This window comes from Ranitomeya imitator, chromosome 1, assembly GCF_032444005.1.
Source record: "Ranitomeya imitator isolate aRanImi1 chromosome 1, aRanImi1.pri, whole genome shotgun sequence".
NCBI classification, from domain to species: Eukaryota; Metazoa; Chordata; class Amphibia; order Anura; family Dendrobatidae; genus Ranitomeya; species Ranitomeya imitator.
The window spans coordinates 117,923,623-117,949,075 of record NC_091282.1 but is presented as its reverse complement, the minus strand read 5'-3'; the positions used below and the strand labels follow the sequence as shown (position 1 = coordinate 117,949,075).

The following is a 25,453-nucleotide window of genomic DNA, read 5'->3' as shown; positions in this document are numbered from 1 at the left end:
TGTTTTTTTAACATTTTATTTGCATATTATGGTGGAAAATAAGTATTTGGTCAGAAACAAAATTTCATCTCAATACTTTGTAATATATCCATTGTTGGCAATGACAAAGGTCAAACGTTTTCTGTAAGTCTTCATAAGGTTGCCACACACTGTTGTTGGTATGTTGGCCCATTCCTCCATGCAGATCTCCTCTAAAGCAGTGATGTTTTTGGCTTTTCGCTTGGCAACACAGACTTTCAACTCCCTCCAAAGGTTTTCTATAGGGTTGAGATCTGGAGACTGGCTAGGCCACTCCAGGACCTTGAAATGCTTCTTACAAAGCCACTCCTTCGTTGCCCTGGCGGTGTGCTTTGGATCATTGTCATGTTGAAAGACCCAGCCATGTTTCATCTTCAATGCCCTTGCTGATGGAAGGAGGTTTGCACTCAAAATCTCACGATACATGGCCCCATTCATTCTTTCATGTACCCGGATCAGTCGTCCTGGCCCCTTTGCAGAGAAACAGCCCCAAAGCATGATGTTTCCACCACCATGCTTTACAGTAGGTATGGTGTTTGATGGATGCAACTCAGTATTCTTTTTCCTCCAAACACAAAAAGTTGTGTTTCTACCAAACAGTTCCAGTTTGGTTTCATCAGACCATAGGACATTCTCCCAAAACTCCTCTGGATCATCCAAATGCTCTCTAGCAAACTTCAGACGGGCCCGGACATGTACTGGCTTAAGCAGTGGGACACGTCTGGCACTGCAGGATCTGAGTCCACGGTGGCGTAGTGTGTTACTTATGGTAGGTCTTGTTACATTGGTCCCAGCTCTCTGCAGTTCATTCACTAGGTCCCCCCGCGTGGTTCTGGGATTTTTGCTCACCGTTCTTGTGATCATTCTGACCCCACGGGGTGGGATTTTGCGTGGAGCCCAAGATCGAGGGAGATTATCGGTGGTCTTGTATGCCTTCCATTTTCTAATTATTGCTCCCACTGTTGATTTCTTCACTCCAAGCTGGTTGGCTATTGCAGATTCAGTCTTCCCAGCCTGGTGCAGGGCTACAATTTTGTTTCTGGTGTCCTTTGACAGCTCTTTGGTCTTCACCATAGTGGAGTTTGGAGTCAGACTGTTTGAGGGTGTGCACAGGTGTCTTTTTATACTGATAACAAGTTTAAACAGGTGCCATTACTACAGGTAATGAGTGGAGGAAAGAGGAGACTCTTAAAGAAGAAGTTACAGGTCTGTGAGAGCCAGAAATCTTGATTGTTTGTTTCTGACCAAATACTTATTTTCCACCATAATATGCAAAAAAAATGATAAAAAAACAGACAATGTGATTTTCTGGATTTTTTTTTCTCAGTTTGTCTCCCATAGTTGAGGTCTACCTATGATGTAAATTACAGACGCCTCTCATCTTTTTAAGTGGTGGAACTTGCACTATTGCTGACTGACTAAATACTTTTTTGCCCCACTGTATATATATATAATGTCAGTGAGACACATATATATATATATATATTTATGTTTCATACAGCGGTAGATAGCTGAAAAGCCGGTAATTAAATCGCCGGCTTTTGTTATCTCCTTATCAAACCCGACAGGATATGAGACATGGTTTGCATATATTAAACCATTTCATTTGCCTTATTTTTTTACATATTCCTCAATAATAATGTTAGTAGTGTGTGTATGCAAAATTTGGGGGTTCTAGCTGTTAATATAAAGGGTTAAATCACGGAAAAAAATTGCATGGGCTCCCGCGTAATTTTCTCTGCCAAAGTGGGAAAGCCAGTGACTGAGGGCAGATATTAATAGCCTAGAGAGGGACCATGGTTATTGCCCCCCCCCCCGGCTAAAAACATCTGCCCCCAGCCACCCCAGAAAAGGCACATCTGTAAGATGCGCCTATTCTGGCACTTAGCCTCTCTCTTCCCACTCCCGAGTAGCGGTGGGATATGGGGTAATAAAGGGTTAATGTCACCTTGCTAATGTAAGGTGACATTAAGCCAGGTTAATAATGGAGAAGTGTCAATAAAACACATACATTATTAATCCAATATTAATATAGGGTTTAAAAACACACACACACACATTAAGAAAAAAGTATTTTAATGAAATAAAGACACACATAGGGTTGTAAACGCTTTATTATACGCTCAGTCCAAATGATGACCATTGCCTTCTGAGAAAAAGGTAAAAAAAAACAACAATATCCCATACCTGTCCGCTGGTACAGTCATGTTCCACTGTGTAAATCCATCAGAAGGGTTTAATTAATTTTACAACCAGGAGCCTGCTAATGCAGCTGTCGCCCCTGGCTGTAAAAACTGGGGAATAAATGGAATGCAGGGGAACGTAGCTACCTAGACTTGCGGAACTGCGCCCCCTGCTGGCATAATCTCATATGAAAATATTTTGAAAAATTCCCACGCTAGAGTTCATATGAGTTTATGCCAGCAGGGGGCTCAGCACCGCAATTCTACGATGCTACGTTCCCCTGCATTACATTCATTCCCCAGTTTTTACAAGCAGGAGCAACAGCTGCATTAGCAGGCCCATGGTTGTAAAATTATTTAACCCATTCAGATGGATTTACAGCGTGGGACATGACTGAGCGCCGGAGAGGTATGGGATATTGTTGCTTTTTTGTTTTTGTTTTTCTTTTACAGATCGAGGGTTTTTAGGTGGATTAAGCGTACAATAAAGATTGTACAACCCCATGTGTATTTATTTCATTAAAATACTTTATTCATAATGTGTGTGTGTATTATTAACCCTATACTACTATTGGATTAATAATGAATAGGTGTCTTATTGACATCTCTCCATTATTAACCAGGCTTAATGTCACCTTACATTAGCAAGGTGACATTAACCCTTTATTACCCCATATCCCACCGCAACTCGGGAATGGGAAGGGAGTGGCTAAGTGTCAGAATAGGCGCATCTTACAGATGTGTCTTTTCTGGTGGTTGGGGGCAGATGTTTTTAGCCGGGGGGGGGGGGGGGCAATATCCATGGTCCCTCTCTAGGCTATTAATATGTACCCTCAGTCACTGGCTTTCCCACTCTGGCGGAGAAAATTGCGCCGGAGCCCACGCCAGATTTTTCTGTGATTTAGCCCCTTTATTTTAACAGCTAGAGCCCCCAAATTTTGCACATACTCTACTAAAATTATTAGTGAGGAATATGTAAAAAAATAAGGGATATGAAATGGTTTACTGTATGTAACCATGTCTCATATCCTGTCCGGTTTGATAAGGAGATAGCAAAAGCGGGCAATTGAATTACCGGTTTTTAAGCTATCTAGCGCTGTATGAAATATAAATATATATATATATATATGTCTCACTGATATATATATATATGTATATATATATATATATATATATATATAGACTGCATATATTTTTTCGCGAATATTTGAGCCCATGGATTCATTCTATGCCCATTTTGCAAGCCGGCGAGACAATCTCGCTGTACGGATGCCATATGGATGTCATACGGATGACACCCGGATAATTTTTAGAGAAAAAATTGCATCCTCGCTTTGAATGCGGATCGCTGTTCAGGAACTTTTCTGCGTATTACGCCTGCAAAAAACAGACCGTATTTCCCTACGCTAAGTGTGATGCTGGCCTTAGGCCGTGCAATGCGCACAGCTTTTCAGAGGATAAATCCCCCTCCCTGCAATATGAAGAAGGCATTTCTTGCACTTCTCAGCTCACTTTACACCACAGTTACACAGTCGGATAATTTTGACCCTTACACCAGCTTATAAAGAGATATTCCAATAACAAAAGATTATGGCATATCACATCTCCCATATGGAATGAAACTGAAAGGGAGAAGATGCAGATTAGATATTCAAAAAAACAATATCTATGAGTGGAAAAGGCTGCCATGAGAGGTGGTGAGTTTTCCTTCAATGGAAGTCTTCAACAGAGGCTTGATGGTTTAGTGAGTCCTGCACTGAGCAGGGGGTTGGACACAGTTGGACACGATGACCCTGGAGGCCATTCCAAATCTAACATTCTATGATTCTATATCAGTAGTTCATAACATTTTGATGAGTGATTACAATATTACAATATCTAGAATCCCAGTACGTGCATTTAAAACCTGGTTTGCCTATTGATTATGGTGGCGGACTAGGGAATTTGAACCCTTGCTGCAATGTTCCCCCATAAATTACAGCTGATCACTGCAGGAACAAGTAGAACAACCTGTGATCTGATATCAGATATGTAGGCCATTTTTGGGATAAAATAGGTTTTTACAAAGTAGAGAATCCTTTTAGCAATTGTATTTTTCTTTCTGTACAGTTTTTCTTTTTTCAGAAAGTAGTCGGCAGAAATCAGAGAAATGAACCCACTTAGATGCTACATTTCTGAGTATATTTATTAATGTTTGAATTATTTTTATTACAAACATAATTGCAAATAAATAACTTATCATCTATACTATTATTTATTAACGTAACATATTTTACATTGATAAAGGATTTTATCAACAGAATACATAGAATTTCCATCTCTGGCTTTTCTGTTGGACAGTAGAATTTTTTTTTATAGATATCAAGATTAAGTACAGTGAGATCAATCTGAACAGTTTTATCCTTAACGATTCATGATCTTATTGAAGGTTTTTATAAATAAATTTCAACTGAAAGAAGATAATAGTTTGAAGTCATTTTTGATTATAGACGATGAGTATTTCTTTTTCCAATTTAAGTTTTGCTAATTTGGCGACTATTAGGATGCTTTGAAGGAAATCTGTCAGCAGGTTTTTGCTATGTAATATGAGAACAGCAGGATGTAGGGGCTGACACCCTGATTCCAGTGATGTGTCACTCACTAGGCAGTGTGCTGTTGTTTCAATAAAATCAGTGTTTTAGCAGCAGGAAATTATCACGACAGAACTATATATCTCGTGCCTCATAGTCAATTGCTTTGTGGAACCCTGCCAACAGCACTGATTATCAGCTTTCAGCCTATGCACAGTGTACACAGACAGCTGCCAATCACTAGTGTGGGCGGGGTTATTCAGAGCTCAGCATTTAGAGAACTGCAGCAGAGAAAACGGTGATTTTATCAAAATGACAGCATGCAGACCAGCAAGTGACACATCACTGGAATCAGGGTCTCAAGCCCTACACCATGCTGCTCTCAGAGCAGGTAGCAAAAACTTGGCAACAGATTCTCTTTAAGGAAAGGATTTGCCAGATTTTAAAGATTTTTAAGATAAATGTTGACAGGTAAATCAATTTACTTCTGGCTTGGTAATTGTGGCCGTAGACATGGTGGACCTGAATATATAGACACACCCTTGCTACGGTTTATTTTTTACAGTGCCTACTTCTAGTAAAGAATCTTAGTTATTTCACTCCCGCTTTGAGAGTGGTCCACACAGTATACTTGACTTCATGAAGTTCTTTTGTGACAGTCCCTTCGCTTCAGAGTTCAGTGTCATTGTATGCATAAAGCAATTATAATCTAATGGGATTCTTCCTGGAAAGGGAAACTGTCAGGTCCCTTGGCTGTCCCCAAATGCTACTATAGTGGTGTGGGGTATTTGATCTGATCATGTCTTTTATGTAAGTGATAGTGATTCACCAAACATTACAGTTAATCTACAGCATTATGTATGCTAGTGATCAGTCCTGCATGTCCTGTCGCTCTGTGATTGACAGCCTGCATATAATACTGATTATGGCAGCAGAACTGTGCAGGCAGAAATTCTGAGGCAGGACTAGTCCTGGGAAAGATAGTTAAGTAAATAAGGCAGCACACTGCAGCGCTAAAACATGCAAACTTGAAAACACGAAATTTGAACTGCATTACTGCACTAGAAATATGAAAAATGAGAGCGTTTAGCGCATAAAAATGGCCAATTTTATGTGTACCTGGTAGCCACTTTGCGGCATCTCTCTTATACCAGGTCCTACACTTGCCTTTCCTCGCTGAGAATAAACGTCTCCATCTGAATGGGTACATGTGAAACCTCTTTTGAAATGTAGTCCTGGGAAAGAGACGCCCACCTGACTAGTCTTGCTTCATTAGCATGTGTAGGACTGCAGGATAAAAGATGATTCTTCAAACATTAGCCAGTAACATAAAAGACATGATCAAACTAAAGAAATCTGTACCCGTTCCACTACCGGTAACAGTTAGGGACAATCCGGGAATCTAACAGGTTCCCTTTTAAAATACAGAAGTGAGGATCATTTTATAAAAATAATCTATACAATTACACGCATTCTATTTGTACCCTGGTTTGGAAACACAGAAAGTGAAATAATATATTAGAAATGAACCGTTGATTAATTCCTTTATTGCAAAATAATTCTCTCACTTAAAAAAGCCAGCGGATCAATCAAGTGGTGAGCAGACGTCTTCCACGCTATTGCCTTGCTGCCTTTCCAGTTGCCTGTCAAGCTGACTATACTCGAATGTTACTCTGTTAATAAATTTACCGCTTGACACCATCCGTAAAACACTGTTGTCACAGCCAATCTTCATTTGTGCTGCAGATATAAGAAATAGAAGTTAGCAATGGAACCATATTGATTTTTATTGGGCTGGCTCATGCTCTAAAAGGGGTCAAATTGTGAAGTCATTACAAAACAAGAACTTTTGTGTTATGGCTCGGTTTGGTATTTGATGCAGTGATGCAGTGAGAGCTTTGTAGTCAATTTTTCAGTCTGCTGTGCTATTGCTCTTTTGCTTCCCTGTCCAGATGCTGATTGTTCCTATTGGCTTTATTCTTCCGTCTTGGTTTGCTCTTTTCCAGATATTTTCCATTTTCCCATTTTGGCTTGCCTTATCACGCACTGGGTGGGGTTTTCTATATTATCCCTTCACAGTATTTCCTTGCTGGCTATACTTCAAGGTAGATTTATGCTAATGAGTTGCAGCTCTGTAGCCAAGGGACTTACCACTGGACTTACACTGCTTCTATTCTTGCCATGTATCTGTTTGTCTATCTTCCCAGCATCCTTTTTCCTTTTATTGCTTTTAGATTTCTGGGAGGTTATTCTAGCTGCATTTATGTTTTTGAACTCCTTACTATTCCCGCTCTCATTTTTTCTAAATGTGCTTTAAGTTTCTCACCCTAGGTCTTCGTGTCCACCTGCAAACCTTCCTCTCCCTATGTTGGCAGTGTGTTACAGCCTTCCCTCTGGTTCCTCGGGAGGCATGAGAAACCCATAGACAGCCTTTTAAGGAGTCAAGTCCAAGTGGTGGTTTTAGTTGTGTGGCAAGGGATTGACTAGTCTGTACAGGGACCAGTTGGGTGTAGGTGCAGCTTCTCTCTATAGTAAGTCTTGCTTACTCCCTTTTCCCCTTATCTGTGTGGAATGTGTATAGCATTTTGCAATTTACCTTTCATTAAAAATCTTCATTCTCAACAGAAAGGAAGGATTTCTAATTTTATAGCTTATACCTATTGTATAGTTCACATATTATGATTTAGAGCTCTTTGCAGTGGTGGACACAAATGCAAGAGGGCCTCTGTGCAAGAGGGCCCCTCTTTGTGTCTGTAGTAGGACCTGCTTGTTGATCTGAATGTGAAAGTGCCCCCCTTACCTCTTGAGCCCCCTGCATAGCTGCAGACATTGCACCAATGATATGTCCACCCTAACACTTTGCTATACACCTTGCTAACACTGCAATGAAGCTGGCCCAGATTGCTGGATTTTGCCAGATTCTGTGATCATGCGTTCCTCCAACACTGCAGAGGCAAAACTGCTTCTTCCTGCAAAATCAGAGAGGGCAAAGTATAAACCAGGGGTGCAGCCATGCCGCTGGTTCGAACTCTCAATGATCAGGTGCACACCACCCCTTTCCAGGCAAACGACAAGGTAAAAGGCTCAGGAACACACATAATGAGACAACCATTTGATTACTTACTCATTTGTTTGGATTTGATGATCCGTCGCTATAACAGAGAGTAATGCACTATTAAAGCGCACTTGTACCTTTGACTTTTAAGCTCCAGTTCATATGTTATGAATTAAGGTGAGAAATAATAAGAAGCCCTAATATTTTAGGGCGAGAAGTAGGGGTCCCAGTGGTATGTTGTGAAAGTGATCAGTAAAGGAGAAAGTCCTAGTATGTGGTGAGATGCCCTTTAATGACATATGTAGAATGTAGGATGAATATACTGTATTTATACGAAAGTGAGAGCATTCTTTTCTGCTGTTGGGTCCTATAAGGCATCATCCAGGGTACTCAAGGGTGCCCTAGTACTAAATACAATGGGGTGTGCCATTAAGCCACACTTACCGTTATTTTTGCCATGATATTGGATTACAGGGCTAAGAATACATGGAGGAGTCAACTAGGGCATCGCTATAGTTTGACTAAGTAATGCCATAAGGTAATTACCATCCCTACTTTCTCATTGGGAAACTTGCCTTTGGTAAGTACATACATTAATATAGATGTAATGGATATCTCTGTGCAGCAACACACTTGGGCAGACTATCAAATTTACCGCTTAAAATATTTTGGAAAATCACCTTAAACAAATATAACATTTAAAAAAGGTCCTAAAACATAAAGTACTAATATAAAGCGTTTCTAAAATATTGTGCAAATGATCTCTTACCTGAGCCATGAAATGAGTGACAGAGGTCAGCCAAGGGAAACATATTGGATGGATCTAATCCAGCGCCTCCTAACAGCTCCACAAAATCTCCAGCTCCTCCACATCCTTTTGGTGGTGGTTTCTGCAGAGAAGATGGGAAACAGCCGAGCATAACATGGTTAATATGTTGCTCCCAAACATCTATCATCACCTCAAACAGTAGGGTTGTCATCACGTGGAACTTGGTCAAACAAGGAGCCTGTCCTAAACAGTTAACCCTTATCAGACTCGAATAATCCTTTTCAATAATGGGGAAAAATGGGACTAAATTTATGCACCTGATTCTGCACAATCTCGATTATTCTTTTGTTATCCTCTTTCCCAGTGACCCACCAATTATGAGGTTTGGGTCTCACAGATTCATACAAGGTATTTGTAAGGTTTATTGCTTGCATGTGCGAGGAAAATCATCACGATTATGTATCCACCCCAGATGTCGACTAGATGATCTTAAAATAATTAATCGATGGAGTTCAAGATGAAGGAAATGAAAGGAGACACATGGGAACTGAACATTTGAATAGGCATCGCCTCTCAATGAGCGGTACTGAGAGGGTATATACACAGAACAAAGGTCTAATAACTCAAGACTGCAATATTTTTGAGGCTTGTTAGTGTTGGGGGTGACTGAAGGATATACAATGGATAAGTGGGTGGAATTTACATGTTTGCGCTATCTTCAGAGACATACAATATCCAGCATACCTTTAACTGTAGCTCATTGAAGTGGCCAAGTGTTAGGTCGGATATTTTGATCACAACTGGGTATATTATAGAAAAACTGCAGTTTCTATGTTGATGGGGAATAATCATAGTAAATTTTCCACTGGGTGACTGTGAAATTACATTGCAGGCTGTAGGAAAAAGCAATAATATAAGAAATATGTTACTTCGAATATTTCATGGATTACTGGAAATCATGTTAGTATTTACATTAGGAGTCCAAATGAAAAGAGAGAGAACCGGTAAGATCTGAGGAGAAGCAAAAATCCAGCAAGAGGATCCTTAAACACTGACTTTTATTGAGACAATGTTAAAATTTATGTAGAAAAAATCCATCCAACATAATGGGAAAAGCAGATGCGTGTCAGACACCATCTTTGGTCATCGCCTTTACTAATAAGGATGTACAATAACAAATTGTATTGTGGTACCGTGTTAGCCAGAAAAAGCTATGTGAATACTTTATTTCCCAATGATGACAAAAGTATTCTAGGAGTGATACCTTTATTGGCTAACCAGAAAATAATATGTGTGCAAGCTTTCAGAGCACAGAGGCTCCTTCTTCAGGCAAGATTACAAATAGATTAATAAGAAAAAAGCACAACATTTAAAGAATAGTACAGTAGGACATTTGTTCAGGGGGGTGGGAAGTGTGATACCTTCTAAGCCAATAAAGGTATCACTCCTAGAATACTTTTGTCATCATTGGAAAGAAAAGTATTCACATCCTTTACTAATAACAAAGACAACAGACTGTCTGATTTTCATATGGAGTTGGATGGATTTTTTTTTACTTGAATTTTAACGTGTTTTAAGAACAGTGAGTTTTTAAGGATCCTCTTGCTGGATTTTTGCTTCTTCTTGGATCTTACAGTACAACATGTCTCCGTGCAATTGGACTTCTTTATTCTTCAGGTGAGTTGACCTTCTATTTAACTCCAGATGGTATCCAGCACTCCAGATCAAAAACATCTTTATAAAATCATCAGATAGCCATAAAGTTCATCAAAAACACCACAAACACGTTTCCAAAGCACATTGCACCCGTAATCGTGGCTATGATTTAGGCAAATGGGCCTTTGGTTGGCAGATGGTGGCAAGTGGAACAATTGGCAGAGTACGAGCAACGGGCTAGGTGAATTGACTGGTCAGCATGGATCAGTACAGAAATACAACCTATTATTTAGCTATAAGTAATATCACTGTCTGGAGGGGCCAACACATCCATGAGTGCCATTCAACCCCTGATCTGTTTATCAAGCGTGACCCTCCTAAAAAGATGTTGTCCAAGAGGGTTTAACCTCTTTACCAGGTGCCTTTGTTAAGCCAAGAAACACAAAGCCAGAGTGCCAAATGAAATTTTTATTAAATTTGGTTGCAGTTTGCAAGTTGATTTAGGTGTAATTGTAGAGCTGCACCAATATGCCTGGACCAGTTTTACCCCTCTCATTCAATCCTTTGGAGAATTAAAGCATTTTTATAATCAACTCTTCTTTTAGTTCACATTTTGCTGCCCTTTTATTGACCTCAAATCAAACCCGATGGTTGGTTCACTGGCAAACCAGTTGCTAACAAATCTGACCTAAGAAACAGATGTAATACAATGATTTAATATTCTTGCATCCAGTTTAAGGCAATGCACCAAACTCTTTTCTGTCCTGACCAATATTGACAATGTATCTGTAGGGAGGTGGACCAGGCTGACGTCCCTCCTGCGTGTTTGGGCCGGAAATGTCGAGACTGTCACCGTTATTCCAGAGGGAAGAGATTTCTGGCCGGAGCAGGCCAGGACACCTGACTGGTGGGGGCGGATTCGTGAGAGCACAGAGACGGTTGACTCCCTCTCGACTTACCCACGCCAGCTATCCGTGCCATCATACCCAGTTAGCGAAACCATCTTGACTGCCAACACACAGTGACCAGTATGTACTGCATAGCATCATTCCGCTGACCACCACGGAGACACCGCTCAGTCATATCCCTGCGGTGCCCACTGGAGAACCGGCCTGCTCTCCTGTGGCCGTGACTGCAGGACTGTGTACTTCTTCTGCGGCCTTGTCTGCTGAACTGTTTGCTTTGTCCGCTGTGCCGTGGACTTACACCTCTACAACATCTCGTGCCCGTACCAGGAGACCACATGCTGAAGGACCCAGGGGATTCACCACCACAAGGATACAGTGCATCACCTTTCTGCGGGAATGGATCAGAGACATCTCGCGTCGCCTGCGGTGCCACCGAGAGATCTTCTAGCCACCTTCCACCAAGGCCCAAAGACTGATAAGTTAAACTGTTGTTACCTTTATAATAGTACCCCCCTGCTTGACCTACCATTGTTTTTACATAAAATACCTGTTAACCCTTGCTCTGTCTCCTGTGTGTCACTGCATCCTACGCACCTGCTAGCATCCTACATATCACGGAAGGTTAAATTTGTCAGTGACGTATTTGCTTAAATATTTGCTTAAAACTAAACAGATCTTTGAGATGATGAATAATTATTTTTAACATATTAAAAAGTTTCTGGACTTACAATGATTAGGCCCTATTTAACAGTCATGATGCAGCCACTATAGATGCAGTATACTTTGTTGACTATTATTCTTGAAAGTCTACTGTATGTACACCTTTACGCAGAACTACGGAATTTTAAATAGTTTTTGGTAAAGTCAAATCAGTTTCTAAATAGTTTTCATTAAAAATAATTTACAATTTTCCTGCTGCAGGATGTCAGCAGTGTCACAAATGTTAAAAAATAATCTATAAAAAAAGGAGAAACACACGAATAGGAAATTGCAGGAAAGCGACTTTGATGATAGATTAGATACTGAAAATTTCAGCACCCTTAATACAGAAACAGCTCACATCCAGCCAATGTTGGAGGAGACACTGTTAGGGGTAGGGATTCTCCCACTGTATGGGAAAGATCCCAAGCCTTAAGGCCCCTTCACATTAAGCGACGCTGCAGCGATACCGACAACGATCCGGATCGCTGCAGCGTCGCTGTTTGGTCGCTGGAGAGCTGTCACACAGACCGCTCTCCAGCGACCAACGATGCCGGTAACCAGGGTAAACATCGGGTAACTAAGCGCAGGGCCGCGCTTAGTAACCCGATGTTTACCCTGGTTACCATGCTAAAAGTAAAAAAAAACAAACACTAGATACTTACCTACCGCTGTCTGTCCTCCAGCGCTGTGCTCTGCTTCTCTGCTCTCCTCCTGTACTGTCTGTGAGCCGGAAAGCAGAGCGGTGACGTCACCGCTCTGCTTTCCGGCGCACAGACAGTACAGGAGGAGAGCAGAGCACAGCGCTGGAGGACAGACAGCTGTAGGTAAGTATCTAGTGTTTGTTTTTTTTTACTTTTAGCATGGTAACCAGGGTAAACATCGGGTTACTAAGCGCGGCCCTGCGCTTAGTTACCCGATGTTTACCCTGGTTACCAGTGAAGACATCGCTGGATCGGTGTCACACACGCCGATCCAGCGATGTCCACGGGAGATCCAGCGACGAAATAAAGTTCTGGACTTTATTCAGCGACCAACGATCTCCCAGCAGGGGCCTGATCGTTGGTCGCTGTCACACATAACGATTTCATTAACGATATCGTTGCTACGTCACAAATAGCAACGATATCGTTAACAATATCGTTATGTGTGAAGGTACCTTTATTTGCCTCTGCGGTCTCCCATTCAAGTCCAGCCACTCAGATTGCTGCTCAGCATAGATGTCATTCCCAGTGTCTTACTCAGGCTCCTGGTATGTGCTTGGTTACTGCTTGGCTCTCCAGCCAAATCAGTGTTACGCAGGTGTAGTCTTGTGCTCTGGAGCCTAAGTCCAGAAATCACCTTACCGAGCATGTCCGTGATGTGGCAGTTCCGGATTGGGCTGCGGGTGATGTCATGGTCGCCTGGGCGTGAGTGTTTGGCGTGGAGCCTAATGTTTTAAAGGGACACTGTCACCTGAATTTGGAGGGAACAATCTTCAGCCATGGAGGCGGGGTTTTTGGGTTTTTGATTCACCCTTTCCTTACCTGCTGGCTGCATGCTGGCTGCAATATTGGATTGAAGTTCATTCTCTGTCCTCCATAGTACACGCCTGCGCAAGGCAAGATTGCACCTTGCGCAGGCGTGTACTACGGAGGACAGAGAATGAACCTCAATCCAATATTGCAGCCAGCATGCAGCCAGCGGGTAAGGAAAGGGTGAATCAAACACCCGAAAACCCCTCCTCCATGGCTGAAGATTGTTCTCTCCAAATTCAGGTGACAGTGTCCCTTTAACAGGACAGAGCACTAAGTACTTGCTGCACTGTTCCATCCTGTGGCGTAGCAGAGTTTGGAACTTGGCGTCCTGTTCACACTGAGCGGCGTTTTACCCAGTGTGTACAGGTAATCGCTCACCATGTTTTCCGCCATGTTTACCATCTCTGCACGGTGGACCCCGGATTGCGATTGCGCTTCATTGTTTATTCTATTTAGCGCAATCCGCCAACCCTAACAGATACTCCAACAAAAGAAAACTTTAAGGCTATGTGCATACGTTGTTTTTTTCATGTTTTTTTCGCTATAAAAACGCATACATTATGCATCCCATCATTTAAAATGCATTCCGCAATTTTTGTGCACATTTTGCTTGAAAAAAACGCATCGCGGTAAAAAACGCAGCATGTTCATTAAGTTTGCGAATTTTTCAAGTTTTTCCCGCTATTTAATGCATTGGGAGCTCGCGGGAAAAAAAACGCATCAAAAATTTGAAAAAACGCATGCAGATTTCTTGCAGAAAATGTCCAGTTTTGCTCAGGAAATTTCTGCAAGAAATCCTGAACGTGTGCACATAGCCTTACACTTGGATCAGGCTGCAAATAGCATTTTAGTGTTTCTCAAAATTAAAGATATGAAAATTGCAGACCGAAACTTACTGCTATTTTATTAACTAAAAGTAATCATTAACATACATTAAAATCCATAGCCTTAAAAGGGAATGTGTGGTCAGAAAATTACTTAGAAAAATACTTTTTACCTATTTTTTATCATTATTGTTTTTAATTTTGCCATCGGTAATAATAATAAAAAAAATCCTGCAATTTTCACTCAGGCCACGAGACCTGAGTGACCTTTCACGAGACCTTTCATTCCCAATTTTAGCCTGCTTCTTCCTGTTTGGTACCAATAACCTTTCAGGACATCTCAGTACCATCACAGATAGGACTACAATGAAGTACAACACCTATATATAGATAACACAGCATTCGCCATGCACAATATGGGATGGCACAGCACACTTCCTTCCCCTTCTTGCACAATGATCTCTATGGAGAGAACAGAACATGCTTTTAAAGATTTTATGTAGAAGTCAAGGAATCTCTCCCGTCTATTGCTTCTAAAGTCCATGTGGCTTCTGTAAAGTGTACTGTATGTGTAAATTGTACTAACAGCAGTTTAGGCAAGATGGGTTACCCCAAAATCATGTACAAAACACGGACTAAATAAAAAAATGACAATCAGAAAATAAAAAACAGGTTAGAAAAAAAAAAAGATTGATATCTTGTTTTAACCATTACAAAACTTTTACATCCACTTTGAGGATCACTGATTGTCCAGAAAGATATCTTATTCTGTTTCATCTGATATAAACCTTAATAAATATACTGTATATACATATTCCATTTAGGTAAAGTATGACAATGTATGTAAGGTATCATTGCGGTAGTTTTTCATGTCTATATTTCTTTTTTGGCACCACTATTGCGTTGTCAAAAGCGAAATAATGACAACCAATAAAGATTGTTAATCCTGCATTATAAAATCCATTAGGTCGTCCAACAGTACGCCGTATATTTTACAATATATTTTATTTGAAGCTAGGCATTGCCCACTGTCTGAAAAATCAATAGCAATTTCTGTCTGGACATTTATCCGATCGCCCTAGGAGTCATTTCATTATTTCGTTCCCTCGGAGAGATGTATGATTTCCTTAGCGCCGATAAATTATTGCTGTTAGAAAAGGATCCAACTTACGGAAGAGATTAGGTGTCTTGCGGACGGTCAGTGTGAAGCCATTGCCCGGATTGTGAACTCTGAAGAATATCATTGCTACGTTTTGAGACGACCGTGTGATACTTTGCATATTACCGTCTTCACAAATGTCAATGTACCGTTCACTAGTGGAGAGGGGATGATCGAAAGAACTTGGAAACTTCTCTCCTTTAATTATCCAGCCATCAAAAACCTAAGATTTCAGATTAAAAAAAAAATGTCGGTCATCACAAGACAAAATTTCAGGATAAATTTTGATTTCCTGCAAAGGATCAGCAATTTATGTCCTTCCAGTATAGTGTAGCTAGGGGTGAAGGTAAGGCACAGTCATCCAGATGTTAGGTGTCACGGGTCCAACAAACCACTTGACACAACACTAGGGCAGCAAAATTAATCTATGGCCAAATTGAAAGAAAACCTTGCACAAGTCTGACCTAAACCACACATAGCTGTAATAATAAAGGGAGCCTGTCAGCTGCCGTAGCCCTCGTGTTTTATTGGTGGTATTTGGGGGCTGTAAAATCTCAGCGGCTAACTGAATCCAGTGTCATTACTACCTACCCGGGCAAGCGCAGTGCACCTATACCACTGGGGAGTGTCGGCAGTGACATCACTCTCGCAAATCAAGTCCGTTATGTCTACAGGAGTGTGATAGCATGATCAGTGGGGGGATTAGTATTTGGATATAAATCCTTCCATGAATAGTCACCCATTGATTAGCATACTGTGAGCGCAGTTTTAAAATCAACAATCAATCATTTTCAAAAAAAGGGGCTTGTAAGAAAGTAGATGTACAGTTAAAAAAAGGTATGGTGGCAATTATGGAGGGTTAGGGCAGCTGAGAGGTTCCCTTTAAAGAGAATCTGTAAATAAGATCAAACCACATATATGGACATGTAGGTCTTTGACATGTAAATCCTTCGACACCTTTATATCTTCTATCTGTTGCTACATTCCAAGAGAAAGTTACATTTTAATTCACATGCATATGACACATTAAGTGCTCTGGGCATGGCAGTGCACCTATCTAGCTTCTGCCGCCAAGGTTGTTTCCCCGCCCATCACCAGTCTCTTCAGTTTGTTTGATAGCTCACTGTCTGATTTCCTTGCCTGGCACCTGACCTCACACAGACAAATCAGTCAAGTGAATGTGGCTGATGCTTGGCAGGGAAATAAGCTTGGGAGGCAGAAGCTGTCATGCTCAGAGCACTTAGTGCATAATTCTCGGGGTAGCGGAAACAGAGTGAAAATATAAATGTCTTGATCTGCATGTCCATGTATGCGGTTTGGGCAAGGTTGATCTTCTTGACAGATTCGTTTTAAAGAGGGTTTCTGGCGCAACAAACATGTCCACATCGAAATTGAGAGTTGCAATAACATAGTCTCACCTGTCGAGCTGCTTGCAGGATCAGCCGGTCATAATGCACATTTCTCACTATTTGTGTGGTTTTGTCGTTGGCACCGCTCACTTATGATATGGAGATAAGTGACACCAGAAAGCGCTATATAAATTCTTTAAGGACTTATACAGTATGTGAATACAAAAGTATGGATTATATTAACAAAATGCATAACAAGCAATTTTCATATTCATTGTTGGTCCAAATGTGCTGTCACAGCAGCCAGGGGCATGCACAAGACCCTATAGATGCTTTCTTACTCTCTCTTTGAGGCCCACTCATAGGAATATGTCATTTTCTTTTTATGCTGCGATACAGCAGTATCACAATAAATAGATGAAATGATCAGTGATCAAGCAATTGCAGGTTAAGGGGATTAAAAAGTAATGTAAAAACGTTTAAGAAAAACTTAACAAATGGAAATAAAAAAACCTTTTATAAAACAATCGAATTACTCCCCTCTTTTTCCCATTAAATATAAAGAAAAAACTAAAAAAAAAAAAACATATTTTGTATAGCCGCATCAGCAGAAGTCCAGTCTATCAAAATATAAAGTTAATTTAACTGTATGGCAAACACTGATAAACAAATAAAAAATGAAAACAGCAAAATTGTGGTTTTATGATCAACACCACTTCCTAAATAAATGCATACAGGAAAGATATATATCTTGGTACCGTGTTAGCCAGTAGATAGAAAAATATTTAGAATTGAGAGTCCTCAGTGGTTGATACCTTTTAATGGCTAACTGAAAAGATGGTAACAAATTGCAAGCTTTCGAGACTACTTAAGTCCCTTCATCAGGCATAGTGTGTTGACTGTGAGCCCTCGCGGGCAGGGTCCTCTCTCCTCCTGTACCAGTCATGACTTGTATTGTTTAAGATTACTGTGTTTGTTTTTATTATGTACAGTATACCCCTCCTCACATGTAAAGCACCATTGAATAAATGGCGCTATAATAATAAATAATAATATAAAATTTTGTGGTAAAAGATGTAAAATAAGTTGTATTTTAAACATAGAAATCTTTGCTTATTCTTGGTTTCGGAGTCTGTTGGGAGGTCCTAATCAGTGACTTATACATGGAAGACTGTCAATCACTGATCAAGGACCACCCCCATGACTTCTTAACCCAGAATAAGCAGGGATTGCAATGTTCTCAGTACGAGGCCTGACTCCGGGTCTCCTGACCTGAAGTAACAGCCTCAAAGGCAAATTCAACCTTGTAAAAAATCTTTTCCTACAAACCTATACATGAATCTTTCCAGCTTCTTCTTTATTACAGGACAGATTAGAACATGGGCACATAACAGAAATCGGTGTTAGTCTAGGAGAGGCAGACCTTGCACATGGGCCCTGAAGCCTGAGGACACTCAACGGCCCCAAACCAGCACACCGTATCTGCTATAAATAATGCAAGATTGGGGGCAAAAGCACTTCTAGCTACGTCTGATATTGTGTGAATGTGTAATATATGTTTATCATGAAGTATTACTTTCCTGTTTCATATCATATGCAGAAAATCTTTTATATCCATGGAATATTAAACCTTTCTCTTTGATGCTGTTCTATTTATATCATTCCTCTTTCGGCAGAGAGGACTTATATCCTGCCTTAGCCAGGGCAAGAATATCTTCAGCTTACTGCAGTGTGTGCCCATCTAGCTCCTGAGGAGTTACATATTCCAGTAAGTCAGTATACCCCCTCCTCTGGTAGCCAACTACCGTATTACACTCCAAGCTGATTGTACAGGGTGGGCCATTTATGTGGATACACCTGGGTGGGCCATTTATAAAGTTGGATCCAAAATGGCTGACTTCAAAATGGCCACCCTGGTCACCACCCATCTTGAAAAGTTTTCCCCTCCCATATACTAATGTGCCAGAAACACGAAGCTGATATCACCAACCATTCCCATTTTATTTAGGTGTATCCATATACATGGCCCACCCTGGTCTATCCATATAAATCGCCCACCCTGTATATGTAACTCACACCTCAAAGGGATGCTCCACTGAGATAATAGAACTTATCATGGTGGCCCAGCAGGTAGCATTTCTGCCTTACAATAATATGCCTGCAGATAGGGTACCAATCCCCAGATCCCCAAAATCCACCATTTACCACTGAACTGCTTTATAATCCCCAGCCATTACATAGTTGTATTACCAGAAGAACATCTTCACCTTGTACATTAATGGAAGGTATTATGGTTCAGAGGGGCGTCAACTGTCTACGGCAGAAGTACCCAACCTTGTGAAGGTCACACAAAAACAAAATAACAATGGGTATGTTAAAGATATGACTGAGTGGTATGGTTTTGTCCTGCCAGGGATATGGCTTTGACCATACCACCAAGATCTGGTAATGCAGTGACAACAATGTGTGCAGCTACTGGGGAGCCACATTCCCAGAGCCCAAGAGCCGATGGTTGGGAAACACTGCACTAGGGTGTGCTAAAGGAAATATGTGATTTTAAATTTTGGAAAAATATGGACCATTAAGTTCAGAAATGAAATCAATAGAAGAAATAGAAATATGGGCAGCACAGTGGCTCAGGGGTTACCATTCTTGCTTTGCAGCACTGATGTCCTGGGTTAAAATCCCACCAAGCAAAACATCTGCGAGGAGTTTGCATGTTCTCCCCGTGTTTGCCTGAGTTTCTACTGGGTTCTTTGGTTTCCTCCCACACTCCAGAGACATACTGATAGGGAAATTAGATTGTGAGCACCCAATGGGGACAGTGCCGGTAATGTCGGCAAAGCGCTGCGGAATATGATAGTGGTATATCAGAAATGTATAATAAATAAATAATCTAAATACTAAGCTGGATGCTATGTGCAAAGCTTTGTGTATGGACGTAAAGCCCCTTAGACTTTACACCAGTTCATAGTTAGATGTTTCATGTGCTACTACGTAGTGCTCTCCACATTACCACGTTAGGTGGTTATGTCTTTCTAAAAGAGGGTCCAATTGTGCATGCTACAGTAATTTGTAGGCTTTATACTGAATCATAAAAAAACTGAATAGGTATCTGTATAAAGTATGCAGAGGTAGAGTATAGCCTATATTAGTCTAAAGGTTCCATAACTCTGAAAACTCCAGAATATTTGCAAAACATGTTGGGGCGGATATACAATATCTTCAATAGCATATCCACTGACCATGGCATGCAGATACAACATACTAGGTGATTGCATATATGAGGAACTGTGCAACCATACAGTTACAGCTGCACAGTTCTCTCTATTCTTTCCCTGCACTGAGCTCTATGATCATCGCAGTGTAAATTGCTCCTTCAGAAGGGAAGAGGACTTGAACTCTCGTGCCACCTATTGGAAGTATTAATCCTAAAAGCCAATGTAGGGTAAAAGCCAAACTTTTATCCTAACCATGTGACAAGTTTCGTTAAAGGGTTGATGTTGACTTTTAGGATTCTTAGTTCCAATAGGTGGACCTTGAGCTCTAGTCCTCTTCCTCTTTAGAGGCAATTTGCGTAATTAATTTCGCAAAGAGCATTACATGGCCTATAGGTCTCATAACACTGTCATATCAGGCATGTCGCTCTCCACAGGGAGATAACATAAAGCTGAACACTCAGAGGTCAGTCCTATGTTACAAGAGCCTAGAGGTGTATAACCCACTGGAGCGCAGTATCAAGCATTAACCCTTTCACCGCCCTCCACTAGGTATCCTAAAATAACCATTTGAATTCCTTAGACAAGTGTTCCCCAACTCTGGTCCTCAAGAGCCACCGACAGGTCATGTTTTCAAGGATTTCCTTAGTATTGCCCAGGTGATGGAATTATTGCCTGTGCAGGTGAAGCAATTATCACCTGGGCACTACTAAGGAAATCCTGAAAACATGACCTGCTGGTGGCTCTTGAGGACCGGAGTTGGGGAACACTGCAAGACCATCAGTATTCTTAAATACTGGACCAACAGTGAGGCTCACATTAACCCCTTCGCGAACCTAGAGCAATAGGAACAAGGGAATTACCCAATCACTTTTCCAGACCTCCAGGTATAGGAACATCAACTCTTTCCTTAGACAAGCAGGAATATTGACATCAATCCTCTTACTAACCTAAACCAGTTGGTAAGCAGACATTAACCTCTTCACGGGGCAGCGATGCTGACGCTAATAACTTTACAGCCATAGACCACCATAGATGCTGGCATTAGCCTTCACTGCACTATACTGGGATACTGTTTAATACTATCTACCCATATGAAGCATATCCCTGGACACCCGGCTGCTTTATATTAGGGTGTTGTACGAGGATATTTCTTTGATACAGTTCTGCATTATCCACTACAAAGCCTTAGAGGGGACATTACCCCTGCACTTAGAATCACTCATTCTTTTCTTTACATTTATGTTTTTTGTCCCCTAGTTATGTCTTTTTGTTTTAATCTTTTTTAGAGATTAAACATTTACTCATCTTCACCCTAAAGCCTCTTCCCAATCCTTTATTAGCCATGAACGCTAGGATCACGTCTGAAAACTTCAGATTGTGTGCGCTAGCATAGGAAAAAAAAACTATTACAGAACAGATGAGTAACCATTACACACATAAAAGTAACAGTCACATCTCCTATTAATTTAGAAGAGCAATTTTCAGGACATTAAAGAGCTATTCCAGAAGATTGCAGCTCAGGATGCACCAGCAATGCTTTCTGTATAGTACAGGCTGAATATTCATTTTATTTTGTGATTACGTGTTATAATTTCACACTTTCTTTTCTCTCCTATAATTTCCTGCACTGGATTGCTCATCCAAAGCCCATTTATTCATGAATATAATACTAGAATTGCAGTGGATTATGCCACATGTGTCAGCAGAGCATTGTAGATGTAGTATATTGTTGAAGCCCTGTGGACCCTGCAGCCGTATTGATCAACTGTGAAAGCGCCGCAGGAAATGGCAAAAAGCTTCACACTGGATCCTTTATCAGAAAAATCGATTACTTCCACATAACTAATATTCTGATTTACCATTAGCAATGTGATGTGAAAAAGTGTGAAAGGTAGATCAAAACTTGATTCTTTTATACCGCAGTTGACATGTATATAAATTCTATATAAATATAATATATAAATACGTATTATGTGAGTAAATCAGATACAAAGGTACGGTAATTGAAATAAACGTTTTATCAAAATGTGCTACAACTCCATTGTCTTTAGCACGGTTTTAGAACGGCGTCTCTTTCACAGTGACGGTTCGCTCACACTGGAGTATAAATCGGAGGAGCGCAATCCGATAAAAAAATCTGATCGCACTCGGATCAATATTATTCAATGAGGCAGTGCAGATCTGCGTATTTTTTTTTTCCCCAGTTGTATTCTGCATTTTTTAACTCCGAAATTGGACGGTGCGAAAAAAAATACGACCATCATGATAGCATCCGATTTTTACGGATGCATTACAATTCTGTAGGATAGGAAACTGTAATTGTTTCTTTAAAAGATTAATGGCTGCTGAGTAAAAAAAAATGAACAACACGGGTGACAAGTGAAAAAAAAAAATCGTCCAACTCTCCTGGATGAGAATGGGAACGATTATTTTATACGCTAGTGTGAGCGAACCCTAATGCAAACTCTGCTAGCTAATCCTTAGGAGATCAAGAAGTTCAGCAGCAGCTTGAGAGTAAACAGACAATCCAGACTAGTGATACACATCAGACATGGTAAAATGTACCTACCTTTAGGATGTCGCCTCCCAGGCAGTCTATATTCACAAAGTTATATTCAATGGTAATAAACTCCTCCGGGTCTCCAATGAGGAACAGAGCGCAGTGTAACTGAGGTTGGTCTGCTTTGAAGGTGAACTGTCCATCTATGCTGAGCATATCGACGCATCCTGATGAAAAATGAGAAATAGAATTCATTTTTCGCTGATCACATAGCGCCAACATACCCCACAGCGCAGTACAAAGATTGCCAGCATCTGCTAGTTATTCACTACTGAATGACATGCATAAAAAGAGACTTAATGGAAATGTCTAATGCAATGTCATTTTTTAACCTTAAATGAATTATAATAATTATATCCCCAAAATATAAATAAATCGAATTAAATAGAATTAACTAATTTAAATCTGCAGAAAATATTTACCTGCTTGCTGCAAAGTTATATATGAAATATATATATAAATATAATGAAATATATGTATTATGCTTTCAAAGATATAATCTACTAAACGTACAATAATCTACTGATACAGTGTGTATGTATATGTACAGCTCTGGCACAAATTAAGAGACCGCTGCAAAATGTTCAGTTTGTCTGATTTTTCCTCTTTATAGATATATTTTTGAGTAAAATGTAAATTGTTCATTTATTCTATAAACTTCTGACAACATGTCTCCGGATTTCCAAGCAATACATTTTGCTTTTTTTTTCTGAAAAGGAGAAATGGTCAAAAAATAAAATAAAATAACCAGTGCTTTCAGACCTCAAATAATGCAAAGAAAACAAGTTCATAATCATTTAGAAACAACAATACTAATGTTTTAACTCAGGAAGAGTTCAGAAATCAATATTTCGTGGAATAACCATGATTTTTAATCACAGCTTTCATGCGTCTTGCCATGCTTTCCACCAGTCTTTCACACTGCTCCGGGTACAAAAATGTAAGCAGTTCTTCTTTGTTGATGGCTTGTGACTATCCATCATCCTCTTGATTACATTCCAGAGGTTCTCAATGGGGTTCAGGTCTGGAGATTGGGCTGCTCATGACAGGGTTTAGATGTGGTGGTCCGTCAATTTTTGCCAGAGCTGTATATATATATATATATATATATATATATGTGTATGTATATATATATATATATATATAACTATTCTAATAAAGTAGGATTACAGGATTTTATTCTATCCATGTGACATGTACTTACTGAGTGACCTCCTATACATCTGATCTTGAGATAACTCCCTCTTAATATCCGTGTTCAGTAGCACCAGAGCATCTTCTTCTCCATCTTTCACCTGTAAAAAAAAAATCACATTATTATTAATTTTTTCACCCACTTTGGCACTTTCACGTCCTTAGTAATATTCTAGTTGTGCAGAATGAAACACCTAAAGTTATCCTTTAAGTGTCTTGAGTGCAGGGGTCTCCTCACCTGTATGTACCTGCAGTGCCCCCTTAGAGCTGCCAGGAAGATGAGCAGCACATGCCAATGAAGCCTGGAAAGTGGAGCCATTCTGTAGACACACGCTGGCTATTTGGCTGTGTGTGTATTTGCTTCAATCCTTTCCTATCTGGGTTGATTCTAGGAGGAGCTTGAGGGGTTTCTTTGACAGACCCCTTTATATAGAAAATTGAAGGGGAAGGAACATTAGTCCTCTGACTGATTGAAACTCAGTAACCATGGGTTACTCTGCCTGGAAAAAAAAATGTCTCTGACAAGATGCAAAAACACAAAATCCATGAAAAATCTGTTTTTTATATTGTCTGAACAGGTGGAAAAGTCACGTTAGAATAGGAAAGAAACTATGCCATTCATTTGGCTTCCTCCGTCTATTACTGACAGCATGAGAAAAGTACAATATGCTCAGTACAACGTGTAAGATAATCAGCTGGAAAATATCACGAAAGCACAGGACACTATCCTGATAAGATGGAATAGCGCCTAGGAAAGAAAAATCAAAAGGACTGGATCCTCTTATAGCAACTTATTATGTTTATTAATGTTACTTATTATTATTAATTACTAGAATGTTTGAGCAGAAATAGAACAAAACTAAAAATCTAAAAAAGTAAATCTTCAAAAACTCCACAAGTCTAAGATCTGAAAAGTCAAAGAACAAAGTAGCAAAATGATATAAAACAATGAAAAAATATATATTTCTTACATATTAAGTAGTTCTCCTGTTGAGTTGGATTCTGGAATATACGGTATATACAGCTGTATGAAAAAGTTTGGGCACCCCTATTAATCTTAAGCTTAATGTTTTATTAAAATTGTTTTTTTTTGCAACAGCTATTTCAGTTTCATATATCAAATAACTGTTGGACACAGTAATGCTTCTGCCTTGAAATGAGGTTTATTGTACTAACAGAAAATGTGCAATCTGCATTCAAACAAAATTTGACAGGTGCATAAGTATGGGCACCCCACCAGAAGAGTGACATTAATATTTAGTACATCCTCCTTTTGCAAAAATAACAGCCTCTATTCGCTTCCTGTAGCTTTTAAAGAGTTCCTGGATCCTGGATGAAGGCATTTGTGACCATTCCTCTTTACAAAACAATTCCAGTTCAGTTAAGTTTGATGGTCGCTGAGCATGGACAGCCCTCTTCAAATGATCCCACAGATGTTCAATGATATTCAGGTCTGGGGACTGGGATGGTCATTCCAGAACAGTGTAATTGTTCCTCTGCATGAATGCCTGAGTAGATTTGGAGCGGTGTTTTGGATCATTGTCTTGCTGAAAGATCCATCCCCTGCGTAACTTCAACTTTGTCACTGATTCATGAACATTATTGTCAAGAATCTGCTGATACTGAAAGGAATCCATGTGTCCCTCAACTTTAACAAGATTCCCGGTGCCGGCATTGGCCACACAGCCCCAAAGCATGATGGAACCTCCACCAAATTTTACTGTGGGTAGCAAGTGTTTTTCTTGGAATGCTGTGTTTTTTGGCCGCCATG

General features: G+C 40.2%; 1 protein-coding gene across 1 annotated transcript; it reads right to left on the bottom strand.

Annotated features, from left to right (window-relative positions):
* Positions 1–4,363: 4,363 nt before the first annotated feature.
* On the bottom strand, positions 4,364–24,083 carry CRHBP (corticotropin releasing hormone binding protein). Its single transcript, XM_069750067.1, has 7 exons — positions 23,921–24,083; positions 23,693–23,783; positions 22,498–22,655; positions 15,371–15,581; positions 9,340–9,488; positions 8,596–8,716; positions 4,364–6,511 (listed from the first exon to the last, which is right to left on the bottom strand). The coding sequence occupies exons 1-7, from the start codon at positions 23,999–24,001 to the stop codon at positions 6,357–6,359; spliced, it is 966 nt and encodes a 321-aa protein (XP_069606168.1). The 5' UTR covers positions 24,002–24,083; the 3' UTR covers positions 4,364–6,356.
* Between the last annotated feature and the right edge of the window lie 1,370 nt (positions 24,084–25,453).

What these genes read in the sequence shown, in the direction of transcription:
- CRHBP (XM_069750067.1), bottom strand. Translation starts at nt 24,001, where the DNA reads ATGGCTCCACTTTCCAGGCTTCATTGGCATGTGCTGCTCATCTTCCTG. An exon ending in TGGGAGGCGACATCCTAAAG is followed by an intron (nt 15,582 to 22,497) that starts GTAGGTACATTT and finishes CTGAAATCTTAG; the next exon opens with GTTTTTGATGGCTGGATAAT. An exon ending in CAAGACACCTAATCTCTTCC is followed by an intron (nt 9,489 to 15,370) that starts GTAAGTTGGATC and finishes TTTTTCCTACAG; the next exon opens with CCTGCAATGTAATTTCACAG.